The following is a 14631-nucleotide window of genomic DNA, read 5'->3' on the forward strand; positions in this document are numbered from 1 at the left end:
GCCCCAGATACTTGGGTCTAAACCCAGGATGGAAATAAGAAATAGTCTGGATAGAAGATGAAGTCGGAGCTTAGCGTAAGAGAGCAGACTATGTTGGAAATTCTTTGGCGTAAGATAAACCCATCTGTGTCCATATTCGTTATGAGGAAACTAAGGTTCATTGTTCTGGTAGCTGTAGAACAATACACTTTGTATGTAAAGCACCCAGAAGAGTGTCTGGCATGGCATAGGAGCTCAGTAAATATTATAGAAGTGTAGTTTAGTTTTGTTATTATTGTCCACATTCCCACCTCATATGGTCATTTTGAGGATAAGAATAACATTCAATCATTAATTTAATATCCTTTTGTCCTGTAGGTCGTAAATTAATTGAGAATACAAATCTCGTGTACCTTACTACTGTATTCCCAGTACCTAAAACAGAGAAGATGCCCAGCAAATATTACATGAATGAGCATATCCAATACAGGCCCTGTAATGTAGTAGGTACTCTGTGATTGATAGTTATCAGCATTGCCATCAGCACCAACATGATCATCATCCTCACCACCATCATCATTCTCACCTCCAGGGCATAAGAATACCCTGGCGTGTTTACACAACTATGTTCTCAGTCTATGACCATGAGACCTAATTGCTCTTCCGCTTCAGGCACCCTTAATTCACAGATGAGTCTGTTTCTTTTTACCCATGGTCACAAATGATCTGCTCCACCATATCGGTACTATATTCTTGTGGCTCAGGGGAAAAATTGTTTTATCCCTAAAAAAAAAAAAAAAAAAAAAACACCTTAACAAGCTCTGTCCCGAGTCACCCAAAATCTCTTGAAGTCATATTCCCCTAGTATTGAATCCCATCTCCACTATTTACTATGTAGCCTTAGGCCACTTACCAACCCTCTCTGCACCTCCATGGCTTCATTTACAAAGTAAAAAAATAATACCAACCAAATACCATTAAGGCCGTTATAAGGAATAACTGAGATTATCTTTGCGAGATTTCTTGTGTTTGTCATTTTCATGGCCAATGCTCAATAAATATTTATGGAATAAATGTGTTGACTAAACTAAGGCTGTAATTTTATTCCCAACTTTGCTACTCATTCCAAAATTTGAGTTTGCATGAGAGGAAGAAGAGATGCTTCCCAACACTAGGGAACTCTGAAGGGATGGAAGGTAGAGGTTCCCCGAGTCAGTGCGACCTGGGCAGCTCATAAGATACACTTCTGAGTCTCATGGACCTTATCCCCAAAGTAAGAGGAAATGACTGTACAATGACATGAATGTACTTAATGTCACCAAACCTGTACACTTAAAAATGGTTCAAATAGTAAATTTATGTTATGTATATTTTACCACAATGAAAAGTTTTTTTTAAAGAGGAAATTTCTGGCTGGCAAGAGTCCTAGCTTTCTGATGCTGGAATCCTAAAGCTTGAGATAAATAGTGTTAGCAGCGTGGATGGTCCGTTACTGCAGGCCAAGCACTACTGAAATGTCAGGGGCCTGGTCTCATGTAACCCTCTCCGTGGAAGCATGAGCGAGGTACTATTGTTACCTCATTTTACAGATGAGGACAGAGAAGCTCAAGCTAGGATTTCTAGAATTGGGCTTGGAACCAACGTGTGTCTCACTGAAGAATCCAGTGTTTACCACTTTTTTCTGATGCTCTTTTGAACAAATCACCCAACCGCAGGTGCAGATAGCCCAAGCCTTGGTCTAGGAGAACTTTGGTAGAGAAGGCAATACAGAGGCTTGTCAGAGTTGGAGAAAGACCTTGGCCACTCTCGTTCTTTGAAGCTCCTAAGATATTGAAACAGAGGGAGAGAGGAAAGCAGGGGAAGGAGGAAGAAAGATACAGATAGAGGAAAAAAAGGAAAAGCTGGGTTTTTTAAATCTTTACATTTGTTATAATTATGTGGTTTTAATAATAACCAAAAATAGCTTATCGAGCAACAATATCGAACTTCCCAAGCAAGGCCTTACAAGATTGGGAGGCCTGAACGAACAGTTTCCAGCCCCTGTCTCTTCCCTCCCACGTTCTCGTTCCTCCCATGGAGAGGGAATGCGTGGCAGTGTGGTGGAACCTCAGGTCACTCCTCCTGGCACAGCCTTAGACCATGGGCAGGCTTCTAGGACACCACAGCTAGAGAGGGGACAGCAAGTCCAGGGCTTCGCTCATGTCATCAGTTTGACAAGACATAGCTATTAACCCCAGTCAAGAAGGGTTGCTCCCCACAATCTACTCTTATGGACTCGATTGATTCTTAATAGTTGTAGTAGTTGTAGTAATAATAATAATAGCAGCTAACACGTAGGAGGCTTACCATATGTCTGATAAGCACGCTGTACACACCTCATTCATTTCTCCCAACACTTCAGTTAGGTGGGTGTAATCATTAGTCACCATTTTTTTCCATGAGGAAATGGCTGCACCTAGGACTTATGTAAGTTGCCTTAAGTCATAAAGTCTTTAAGATGCAGAACAGAATGGTGGAAACTGGCTACCATTTACAAAGCACTTACAGCGGAGTTGTTGTGAGGATTGAATGGAATAATTCACATAAACATTTAACCTAGACCCTCACATGAACCCTATGCAAAAGGTCCTATGACTTCCATCCTCGATTTACCAATGGGGATAGCACAGCTCAGGGAAGGCAAGAAACTGGCTGAAAATGCACAGCTCCAGCGTGGCAGAGCTGTGAGGTCTGTCTTATGCCAGAGCACGAATGCTGATCTGCCCTCACCTCTGGCCTTAGCAAAACCTGATGACAAACCAAGAAGGGAAATTTCTGACTGTGTTTAGCACAAAACTTTGCCCGGTCTCCCTCGTGGTTCTGTGCTGTGAAGCACTGTTAAGTTTTTCTGTTGTTGATTGGTATTTTGTTGGTTGGTTGGTTGGTTGGTTTTTTTCTTAATCTGAATGAAGCATAGGGGAGGGTTTCAATCTCCTAAAACAGGTCTTTTCTTCTTAAGGGTCAAATTTGTTCTATATAATCACTATGTCAAATTCCTTATAGAAAATGGATATTGTTAGCAGTGCCTTTTGTAGGCACGAGTTGCAATTACTTTTTAATAATCTTTCTGTGGAGCAATGCAGAATGATTCCAGGCAGCCCAGGCGACGTTTTTCCCATAATTGTGTCTGTAATAATCCACCATTTTATATTTATTTCATCAGTTTCAACAATTCACAAGAACACCCATAATCTTAGATGCAGTAATCAACGGTTTCAGAATTGCCATGTCCTAAATTTAGGCCTAACGCTTGGTAATTTAGCTCGAGAGCGACATTGTTGAGTGCCACTCTCCCATGGCTGCGGGAAAGTGCTACTATTGGGGCTGCATTTAATACTTCCTGGTCACCTGTTGAACTGGATACCATGGAGTTTAATAACGCAGGGTATGATTGCCTCAACGCTGAGGAGGTGCCTGGCCACCGATGTCCCTCCTCGTTGCTAGGATTCTCTTAAAAATGGGACGCTGCTGCTTCGTGGGGCTGTTCTGCTTCAACACGTGAATAAAGCAAACAACATTGCACTGTGGAATTTGTGGAGGAGTTGGTTAAGGGTGTGAAGAAGTCACCAGACAGGGCTTTTTATGACTGCCGTCGACATTGCTTGAGGTCTCACTAAGGGCCTGGCCCTGTGCCATCAGCTTGTCTCATCTCAAACCCTAGAAGGTGGCTCCTGTTACCATCCCACTTCCAGCTGCTGAAAGGGATTCGTTTATGGTTGGTCACATAGTCTACAGCAGAAAATGCCTGCTCCAGGGTCCAAAGTCTGCAATTTCAGTTGCATTGTCTTCCCAAAACAGGCTGCTTGCAGTTATTTTTGCAAAGCATTAAAGAGGGAATGAGAGTCAGAGACAGAAAACGCAACACCTAACACCTTACCAGGAATGGAGAGGGTCCCCAGGGAGTTGTAAGTCCTGGAGGTTTGTTTGCCTGGTTCCCGGATGGACTGGTCGTGGCTCTGAATGCCACTCAGTGTTGTCCTCATCTCTGTCTGTCTCCCCCCATCCGCCCTTCAGATGTGACCCAGCCACTGAGAGCTGAGTGCATTTTCCTCTGAAGTGTAAAGTAGGAATTCCCACTGCTGAGGTCCCTTTCCCTTTGTAGTGAGACTCACCTTTGATTGCCTGATGAAAAACAATTCTTTCTTTATCAAACTGTATAAACCCTGTGCACACCAGCACATGTGTGAAAAATATAGGTTCATGGTAATCACATTTATTTAAAGTGTTTGTGGTACATACATTATTTGTTAGTAGACTGAGATGACATCTTACATCTGAGACAGTGGGGCAGATTTTAAGATAAATGGTGGTAGAAGTGACAGCTTCTCTGAGTAATACCTTCTGATTAACAAGAAATGGAATGAAATTCTAAAATGTAAGCATATTTACCTAGATGTAAGTTGCAATTCATTGACCTAATATTGAATGTTTTGAGGATACTTATGCAAGAAAAAGTGGTGGAAAATCAATTCTGCTTCTACTGGGTCGGCCAAAAAGTTCGTTTGGTTTTTTCTGTACGATGGCTCTAGGAGTACTTAGCTGTCTTTAACTTCATTCAAAACAATTTTGTTAGATTGTAGTATCACAGCTGTCATATCAACGTGCTTTTTAAAAAAAACTTATCAAAATTGGTAAATTTTTGTGTAGCTATTTAACTATTAAAGATGGAGAAAACACATTTTTGACATATTATGCTTTATTATTTCAAGAAAGGTCAAAATGCAACTGAAACACAAAAAGAAAGAATTGTTCAGTGTGTGGAGAAGGTGCCGTGACTGATCGAACGTGTCAGAAGTGGTTTGCGAAGTTTTGTGCTAGAGAATTCTCGCTGGACAATGCTCCACAGTGGCGTAGACCAGTTGAAGCTGATAGCGATCAAATCAAGACATTAATTGAGAACAATCAACATTATACCATACGGAAGAGAGCCAGCATACTCAAAATATCCAAATCAATAAAGTTATTCATGAAAATTAAAAATGTGTCTTTTATTTTACAGAAAAAAACTAAACGGACTTTTTAGCCAACCAAATAAAAGCACTTATAAATCGAGAAAAAGTGGCTCTATTTCCTGGGAAATTATCTATTTTTAATGTCTTACTTTATAGCAATAATTAAGTTTTGTTTCACTTAATCATCATCCTAACCTCTAAAAATAAAAACAGCAATCACTATGTACAAATATATATTATTTTGTTCATAGTTTCATTCAATAAGTGTTTCTGTATCAGGCATTGCGCTCTAGGGATGCAGTAGCAATCAGGATGCAGCATCTGCTGTCACAGGTGCATTCTACTGGGGAGACAAGTTATGAACACAAAACCAAATCGGTATGTGTAATTTCGATAATGATAAGTGTTATGATGAACATAAAGCAAGGATGGAAGGTAGACAATGCTTTCTTTGGGGAGCAGGGTAGTCAGGGAAGTCTTTTGAAGAAGATGTAATCCCAGTGAAGATGTATGAATGAGAAAAAATGTTTTAGTCCCTTTTTTTGTACAAGCTATTCACCAAAAACAATTGGGGAACTACCAGTCCTTCCTAAAGAAAAATAATACTCTCCTACCTTCTTCACTGCCGCTTTTTTCCTAGTTCTCCTTTGTTTGGAAAATATTTATCTGTCTAAGAAGAAAAAATCTCAGTCCATCCCTTATTTAACGTTATTTCCTAAGTGAGGCCAAAGCATTTCTCTTGCCCTGAAGTTGAACCAAATTTGAGCACCTCTGCCAAGTGACCCAGTTCTCCTAAATAACTAGCTTTCAGCATCTCTTTTTTATTTTATTTTTCAATTACAGTTTGCATTCAATATTGTATTAGTTTCAGGTACAGAGCATAGTGGTTAGACAGTCATATGCTTTACAAAGAGACCTTCCCCCTTGAGATTTCCAGGATCCCCCTGAAACCATGCAGTAGTATTGCCTGTTGCCTGTACTGTACTTTCCTGTGACTATTTGAAACCTCCTATTGGCTTGGGTCTGCTTTATCCCGAGGACTCTTCAGGTACCCCTCTCCCTGCAGGAAGCACCTTAGCATTTAACATTACACCCCCCATCTGCTCGTTTGCCAGGTCCGATAGCATTACAGTTGTCCCTCATATCCCAGGGGTATACGGTCCAAGATCCCCAGTGAGTGACTGAATCCAAGGATAGTTCTGAACCCTAAATACACTGTGTTTTTTCCTACACATCCTGCCGTATCACTTAAAGAAGCACTTCATGGCTTCTCGTTGGCACATCCCAATTGCCTCCATCCCTCCTCTTGTGCTTTGGGGCGATATTAAGTGAAGTAAGGTGACCGGAACAGCAGCACTGAGATAACGTCACGACGGATCTGATAACCGAGTGGGCTGCCGAGTGACTGACGGGCAGGGCGTGTGCACGGTGTGCAGACGCTGCACGAAGCGGGGATTCACGCCGGGGCCAGACAGGGGGAGATGCGTGAGGCTTCATCACGCTACACAGAACAGCGCTCAATTGAAAACTTCTGAATTGTGTATTTATGGAAATTTCCAGTTAATATTTTGGACCCACGGGTAACTGAAACTGCAGAAAGCAAAGCCCCGAATAAGGGGGCACTATGGAGCTTTCCATTTCATGGAGCTGGGAGTAAGGAATTATTCTCATGGACCGCGTGCAAACCGGAAACACATCCTTGTGCTGCTGTCTAGGGCTTCAGGGCCTCTCCCCTCCGCCCTTAGGAAGAGGGGGGAGAGGGGGGACAATGCCTCTTGCCAGGATTCTCCTGAAAGGTGGGCATCGCAGGCACTTGGCACACCTTACCTTATCTAATCTTTGCGACTTACCATGGCTGTCCTCACGTCCCAGGTGAGAGAAAATTGAGGCCCACCATGTTTAAACCACTTCTTCAAAGTCACCCAGTTTATAAGTGGTAGATCTGGGACTTGGTCCCATTTGATTCCAAAACCACCCTGTACTCTTTCTACTACATGGACTCAGGAAGTTTCCAGCATTCTGTCCCCGAGGGAAATGAGTATGGAACTCCCCCACTGCTCAGCCTGCCCAGTACCCTGCTACCTCATTTTCGTGGTCAGTGCCTAGAAAACGGGACATCAAAGTTACAAATGAAGGTTTCAACCAATGTTTCTAGAATACAGTTTTCAATAAGAAAAGATATTTCAGGCAGTAAACTGACTACCTTAACAGTGGGTACCAAAACCCAATGGGCAGTTTGTAGGAAAGTTCAAATAAGGAACAAAAATACGTTTAGACTTGACTGGAATCCTCTCCATGTAGGAGGAAGAAAAATATTATTCTCTGGGAATGGAAAAAAAAATAGATTCATTCCTCTGTGCTATTGCATGTGTCCAGCTAAGCAGTAATGCACGGCAAAGCCAAATGCTCTAATCAGTTTCTCTGAGCTGTTATTAAAGTTTGCAAAATGTTACTGAGATTCTTCCTGGCAGGGTTTCAATGTTGTCTGTTTAAACTAGAATTGGGCTGGTATTCTTCATTTCTGCTAATCCTGCCAATGCTGGTGATCCCACCGCACAATCTCCCGGCGCTATGGCCTTCATCCAGCGACACCCTGACAGCCAACACCCTCTGTTGGCTCTTTGATATGACTCAGTTCAAAAATGACTGAATCAACTTTCTTCCTCCTCTGTCTTTACCTCCCTTTCTTACCCCAACATGCAATGTATGCAATTCTCTCTCTCTCTCTCCCTCTCTCTCTCTCTCTCTCTCTCTCTCTCTCTCTCTCTCTCTATTTTGTGCTGCAGGAATGAGAAAGGGGAGCCATACAAAACAGCATGTCTCTGAAGGTATTCCTCCAGTGAAGTTGGGGCCTCTGAGCTGCTATTCTAAAAGGGACATGAGACTCTTCTTTCCTTCTGCTGGTCTAGCAAATGATCTGATCCCCCCAGCAACACCTCTTACCACTCCCCAACTTTGCCCTCACCCTCACTCTGGCCCTACTGAACCTGTTTCTCAAACACCCCGTGCTCTTTCTTGCCCCAGGCTGATGGGAGCGCCCTTCCTCTGTCCCCTCCTGATGAACTCCAGTTTTCCCCTTAGGGCTTGATTTTGATGACATTTCTGTGGTCCCCCAGGATGATGGTTTAGATGCCCTGTTATGTGCTACTGTGGATAGCTAATCTTGTCACAAACTTGAATGTAATTTTTCTCTCTGATGCAGTTGCAAGTTCTGAGACAGAGAACAAGGTCTGTCTTATTCACAGATCTCTAGAAAGGTAGGCTAATTGCTGTAACAAATTGACCAAAGAAATATATAAAAGCGCAAACATGGTTGACTTTTATTTCTTGCATGGATAACAGCACTAGGCAAGTTTGATAAGGAAGATGGTCTTCATTCATGCAATCATTCAGAAACACAGGTAAACAGAGGCCCTGCCATCATTAATAAGTGACTTTCAAAGTCTTCAGAGGTTTTCTCCATTTGATCTAGCCAAAAGGAAAAAGAATGAAGGAGTGCCTCAAGAGAGGCTTTTCAGGACTAAAGATGTGTACTCACCATTGTTCACATCCTATTGCCAGGAACTAGGTTTTCTGGCCACACCTAATTGCAAGGAATGCTGGGACATGTAGTCTGTAGCTAGGCAGCTCCTCCTAGTAAAATTTATATGAAAGGAAGAGTACAAATTTTGGTAGATAGGTGGCCATCTAACACACAGTAGCCTATCAATAAATAGTTGCTAAATAAGTAAATTAATCAGTGAGTGAAAACCCTTAGGGTAAAAGACATCCTTTTAACATACTCTAAGCTGTGTGGTATAGGCCCACCTTCCCACAGCTACTTCAAATTAAAAATCTGCGAACTCCCAATAGTCAGAGGCAGGTGAAAATCTCAATTACCTTAGCCATCTTCAATATTCACTGGCTGAGTGGCAGTGCCTAGCACGGGACCCATCATATAGTTTATGCTCAATGAATATCAGTAAAATAAATGAGTGACTGGAAATCATAAGACCATGGAGATTAGAAGTGACCTAAACATCACCGTGTTTATATTGCACTGGCTAAATGACCTCCAGTCCCCACTTCTTAGGAAGCACACTCACATCCAAAGTACCACCTGACATCTTGATGTGAATATCCCTGTTAGGAACTCTTCTCTTCCATTGAATTGACTGCCTGCACTATCCCCATATGGGTACTGGATCTGTCCCTTCAGGTCAGACAAGCATGTGTCCTCCAGAGGTACTCAAGCCTGGCTGTCCATCCGAACTACAGAGGAAGCTTTTAGGAAACTACCTTGTTCGGGTGGCATCGCTAGAAATTCTGGTTCTGTATAGCCTTTGGGTTATTCAGGCATCAGTAGTTTGAGAAGCTATCCAGAATGATCCTTCTATGTAGCCCATCTAGGAAAGCATGTGTCTGATGGTTCTCTCTGGGTTAGAGTCCTGCTTCTGTCACTTATTAGCGTCCGTCCCTTGGGCAAGTCATTTAGCCTTTTTATTGTCATCTCGAAAACTGTGACAAGAATAGTATCTGAGTCATAGGGCTGTTGTGGGGACTGAATGAGCATTCCACATGAAGCTCTTAGCATAGTGCTTGGCCCACAGAAAACCCTCATTAAACATAGCCGCCATTGTCCTCGGTACCCTCCTATCCCATTTACTTCTCCTCAGCCTCCTTAGCAGCTTTCCAGGTATGTCAAGCCAACCATCATGAAACACTGCTCTGCCAGGCCAATTACCCTCAGTTTTCTTTACTTCTTTTTTAATCGTTTTCCCACATGGAAGATTCATATTTCTCCTCTCACAGACAGATTACATCCCAGAAGGGGTTATCATATTTCTGCACCCCAGAACTAGTCAGGATTGAAGCATCTGGTACAATAAAGATATATAATTGGGCTTCTGCTCTGGACTTCAGACAGCAGCCATTACTGGTCATAGCAGGGCAGTGTGCATACGGTCTTATTCCGGGAAGTCTGCACATAGGGGCACCTGGGATGTGCAGTGTCTGTAATGAAGGGGGAAATCTGAGACAGGACATGGGAGTTCATTTTCTGAATGCTTTCATCCTGATAGGCTTAGTTGAGAGTGAGAGCCCAGCCCAAGTTAACTCATTAAGTTACCAATTTGTTGTAGATTTTCAGCCTTTAGTCATTATAGTGAACACCGTAGGAACAAAAATAATGAAAACGGTGCCTGGGGAAGCAGGAAGGGCAGGTCTAAAAGTCCAGTGTAAATTTAGAAATGAGGGGGAGAAAGGCCAAGTATAAAAAGAAAAGTGAGCACCAGTTAATGATAAGGTGTGGTGTGGACTTGGAGACATTATACAGGAGATGCATTTTTCCTGTCTTATTCATTAGTCATGGGTCACTTTTCTTTCCCTTAAGGTTTAGACTTGTCCTTTTATGGTTCGAGACAGCTAGGGAATAGAGAGGATATCGTCGGCAGCCGTCCGTCTCGAGAGACGATGGTGTAGCTTCTTAAGAGTCTATCTGCACCGCCGAGAATGGCTGTGCAGTCCGACTCGGGAGTGACATGGTATCTGTATCCTCCCGTGTTGAATCGACATCTTGTGATGACGCTGGAGTGTCCTCTCCAGTGAAGCTGAAGCTACAGAGCCTGGGCAGGGTGATATGGAGGGTCTGCTGTTGCCCATGCAGCAGACCCCCCCTCTCTTCGCAGCTGAAGGGTCCAAGGGAAAGACGGAGTCAATACAGCTTGGCTTCAGGTGCGCCGCAGGAGTTGCCGGTGTTGACTACAATGTCAAACCGCCTTAGGGACTCCGGCTCCGGATTTTCTGTCGGGGTTTACTCCCTTAGCCTTTCCCCTGAAGAGGTATGCCGCAAGGCAGCGGAGGTTTTTTGGAGTCAGAGTTTTCCTTCTCTGATGTACCCTGACTGGAAGATCGAACCAGCGACACTTAGCTCGCAGGCCGATGCTCAATCCACTGAGCCAAACCAGCCAGGGCTCAGAGAGGATATATTCAATTGTAATTATACAGTAATAATTTGTATTAATAAAATGTTTTTTCTGAAGCTCCAGAAATGTTCAGCGACATCCTTATGAATGAGAGGTAAACTGTGTATCAATATTCTTCCCGAATAAGTGAAAAAAGTGAGGGTCATGCTCCCATGCTGTGCCAGGCCCGGCAGGAAAACCCAAATCACCTGATTCCTACCCCAGCGTCCTTCCCTGCTGGTGCTTCCAGTGGTTTCCGCAGTGTTCCACTCGCCCTCTTACTATTCCTCAGTTTTCACACGCACATACACACACTCGAAGCCGTCATGTTCCTCTAAGAAGCATATGCGTCACCTTAAATGTCACCCACTCTGGGAGTTCTACACTACCCTGAGCTGATTTACTGCCTTCTTCCTCTGTGCACTCATGGAATCTACTTCTACCTCAGTTACAGTATGGATATCACTGGATTCTATTACTTTGTAAGACTTTCCCACCTCTCATGCTGGTTTTCTTGAGAGCAGGGACTGTGTGTATACTTATCTTTGTATCCCCAGCATCTAACATGGTGCACAGTATATAGTGAGCCCTCTATAAATGTTTATTAAATGGCTGGATGGATAGATGGATAGATGGGCAGATGGATAAATGGGTAGAGTATCTTTCAAAGTTGAGATTTAAAGAAATATTTGAGGAGCCAGATTGCTATCAAGGGAGGGCTGTCTTGAGTTTTTGAAAGAGGTGGAACCCTCTGATGCTTTTGGTTTTAGATTGTCTGCCATAATTTCTTAACCATATTCTGCTAGGATTTCTACTGCTGAAACATTTATTTAGTGTCAATCTTCAGTGGGCCCCAAAGGGGAAGAGCTTGTTCAAGGCAGCAGTGCCATAAGAATAGCGGTCTCCAACAGCCAGGATTTGAATTGTGGTTCATTGAGGTATTGAGTAGATATATTCTTGTGAGTAAATTACAATCCTTATTCCTCAATTTCACCATATGTTAAAGGGGAACAGTAATAGTGCCTTCTGTACAAATGGTTTGTGATAACTAAATATGTTCATAAATGTGAACTATCAGCACTTTGGACAGCGCCTGACACAAAGCGCTCACTAGGTGTGAACTCAGCCGTCTTCCTACTGTGCACATATGAACCCTGAGATCCAAAAAGCTGGCTGAGTCCAGTCTGTATCTGGAGACCCATTTGCTAAAAAGCTACTCTCCGGACTAAATGGGCTATAATTCTCTGCATCCTTAGCCAAGGTTCTTCCCTTCTCTGACCTCAATCTCATCATGTAATTAATTACAGAGTTACTTTGAGATGTTAGTGAGCTTGAGATGAAGCTCTGAGTACCCCATTGCACCAGAGTGTCACAACTCTTTGGAGGCAGGGACCCTTTAACCTTCATCCTTACACATCCGGTCCCAACTTGTGCCTCAGGGGTCCCATCATGAAGTTTTGCTGAGTTGAAATAAACTTGCCAAAATCACTTAACATGCTCTTTTGGGGACTTACTTGAACTGAACACTAAGCCCCCGAAGGATTCTGGCCCATTTACCCTGTTCCCCTGCAAGCAGTTAGTGAACGTGGTGAGTCTGCGGGACTGGCCTGGCACTGAGCCCGTGGCCTCGCAGGCTGCTCCTGGACCCCCTCGGTAGCCAGAGGCCTCCAAAAGCTCGGGCAGCCCCACTTTCCCAGCAGCGCTTGGGAGGCTAGGCCGCGCTCTCTGTAGAGTTCATGGAAGGACCTTGTCTTGGGTTCTGGACAATTCAGCTTCCCATTCAGAGTCAGAAGCTTCTTCCTGAGTCATGAGCCTTTCAGAGATTTTATGTCTGTGTGCACCTAGCATAGCACCTGGAACATAACAAACACTCAACATACATGAATGAATGAATAGACTAATGAATGAGGCATCGTTTTTTACTAGTATCAGCCTCAAGGTGTGTAGCAGTTACCTGATACAGGAAGAAGATGAGGGAGAGCCACTTTGACCATTTTCTAATACAAAGTCTTCTTCCACAAGTGATTTTATGATCTCTATCAGCAAAGGGCAAAGGGGGAAGGAACAAAACCCTCTGGTCATTTTAATATACGCTCACTCCAACCCGGTGCCCTTTCGAGAAGTCCCAGTTGAGAAATAGCTGTAATAGGTGAGCAATGATAATGTCATTGAATAAAGATTGATGGAAACAGATATAAACCCCAAATGTTTTTAGTGCCAGCAATACTGTTTGCGCAACAATAAGTTACATCAAAGGACTTCAGCAATTCCCACAGAGGTCAGCAGTTCTGCAGTGATTCACTGAAATCCATGCCTCTGCCAATGTGCTCTGTTCCTGCACGAAAAAGAAAAAAAATCAAATCTGTTAATGCCAATACTGGGGCCTGGGGGTGGGGGCAGGGGCTCCATTTTGCCTTTCTGATTATTGCCCAGGTGTGTCATTCTCCAAAGAGCCAGCCTCTAGAGGCTTGTTAGACTTGTTGTAAAATTGAAACTTTTTTTTTAATTTAATAAACCCATTTATTTATCTCTCTCTCGACTGAAACTGTAACCTGCAAATGTCTATCCTATGTGAATCTTAAAGGTACTTCTATTTCAGCAAGCATCACTGTTGTTCCCATAATTGGCCATATCGTGAAGCAAACCACCTGTACTAAACTATATCCTTGGTTTCTCTGTGATTTTAAAATATTTCCCTTTGTCACTGTAGTGCCTGTTTTCTGAGAATCATGATTTTGGAGTCAAAGTATTTGAGGTTAGAAAATAAAGATGATAATAATAGTAACATTTGCATGCTAAACACTTTCACTTCCCCTCATTGAGCCATCACAACAACCAATGACTTGAGTAAATTATTATATTATTTGTTACGAATGAGGGGAGTCATTAGCCAAAGTTAGAATCCAGACCTGCCCACCCACACTCATGCTCTAAAATCACTTTATCCGTTCTGTGTGTTTTCCTTTAATATAGCTTTTATCAACTTCCAACATGTGAAATAATTTGCCTGTTCTGTGTATTGTTTATGGTCTCTTCCCTCACTAGAATGCAAGTTTCACACATGCAAGAATTACTCTTTCCTGTTCTGTTCACTAATGTATCCCACACTCAAGAACAGAGCCTAGTAAGCCATTACTGCAAGTTGCAGTTCTTATCATTTCCTGTTTACCTACTATACCATTCCACTTCTATCTGTGTTTCACTGGTGGAAAAATGAAGGTCAAGAGCCACCTGGTGATTTACTAAAGATGACACAGTGATCAAGTTGACAAGAGAAAAAAAAAAAAAAAAAAAACAGATCTCCATACCACCAGCCCAATTCTTTGCCTAAATCCCAGTTCAATCTTGCCGCACTTTTATTATGCTATAAAATGAGTAACTGTTTATGAGTTCATTCCCAGGCACATTATTGCTTTTATATTGCATCAAAGAACTTGAGACAGGCAAAAGATATAGCTCTATTGGTTGTTCTCAGAAACTCAACTTTTCCATACCATGAGGAATCTGCGCTTGAGGCTCATTCTGAGGATGGGAACACATCTCCAACAGAAGACTGTCTTCAACAAGTGTACCTCCACCTCGGGGTGCGGCTGCCGCAATGTCTGGTTTTAGGAATCTAGAAATCAGTCCTCTGAGTTGAGGACCCTTTTCTGTTCCTATGAGCCAGACTCTTACAGAACTATACCACTGACCTCAAGTCAGAATGCTGAGATGTTTTC

At 42.8% G+C, this 14631-nt stretch overlaps 1 protein-coding gene across 2 annotated transcripts in view; it reads left to right on the forward strand.

The window, feature by feature from the left end:
* The window catches only part of SAMD12 (sterile alpha motif domain containing 12), a 323498-nt gene that overhangs the window by 288990 nt on the left and 19877 nt on the right, over positions 1 to 14631 (forward strand). Inside the window, exon 5 of one of the 2 annotated variants that reach the window (XM_090283427.1) lies at positions 4728 to 4902. The exons of the other annotated variant lie outside the window; for it this stretch is intronic. Within the exon in view, the coding sequence (XP_090139553.1) occupies positions 4728 to 4747 (20 nt within the window). The 3' untranslated portion in view covers positions 4748 to 4902. Of the gene's footprint in view, positions 1 to 4727; positions 4903 to 14631 lie in introns of those variants that run through there. 2 annotated transcript variants of the gene reach the window in all.

Source organism: Furipterus horrens, unplaced genomic scaffold, assembly GCF_987537825.1.
Source record: "Furipterus horrens unplaced genomic scaffold, mFurHor1.1.pri manual_scaffold_7, whole genome shotgun sequence".
Classification (NCBI taxonomy): Eukaryota; Metazoa; Chordata; class Mammalia; order Chiroptera; family Furipteridae; genus Furipterus; species Furipterus horrens.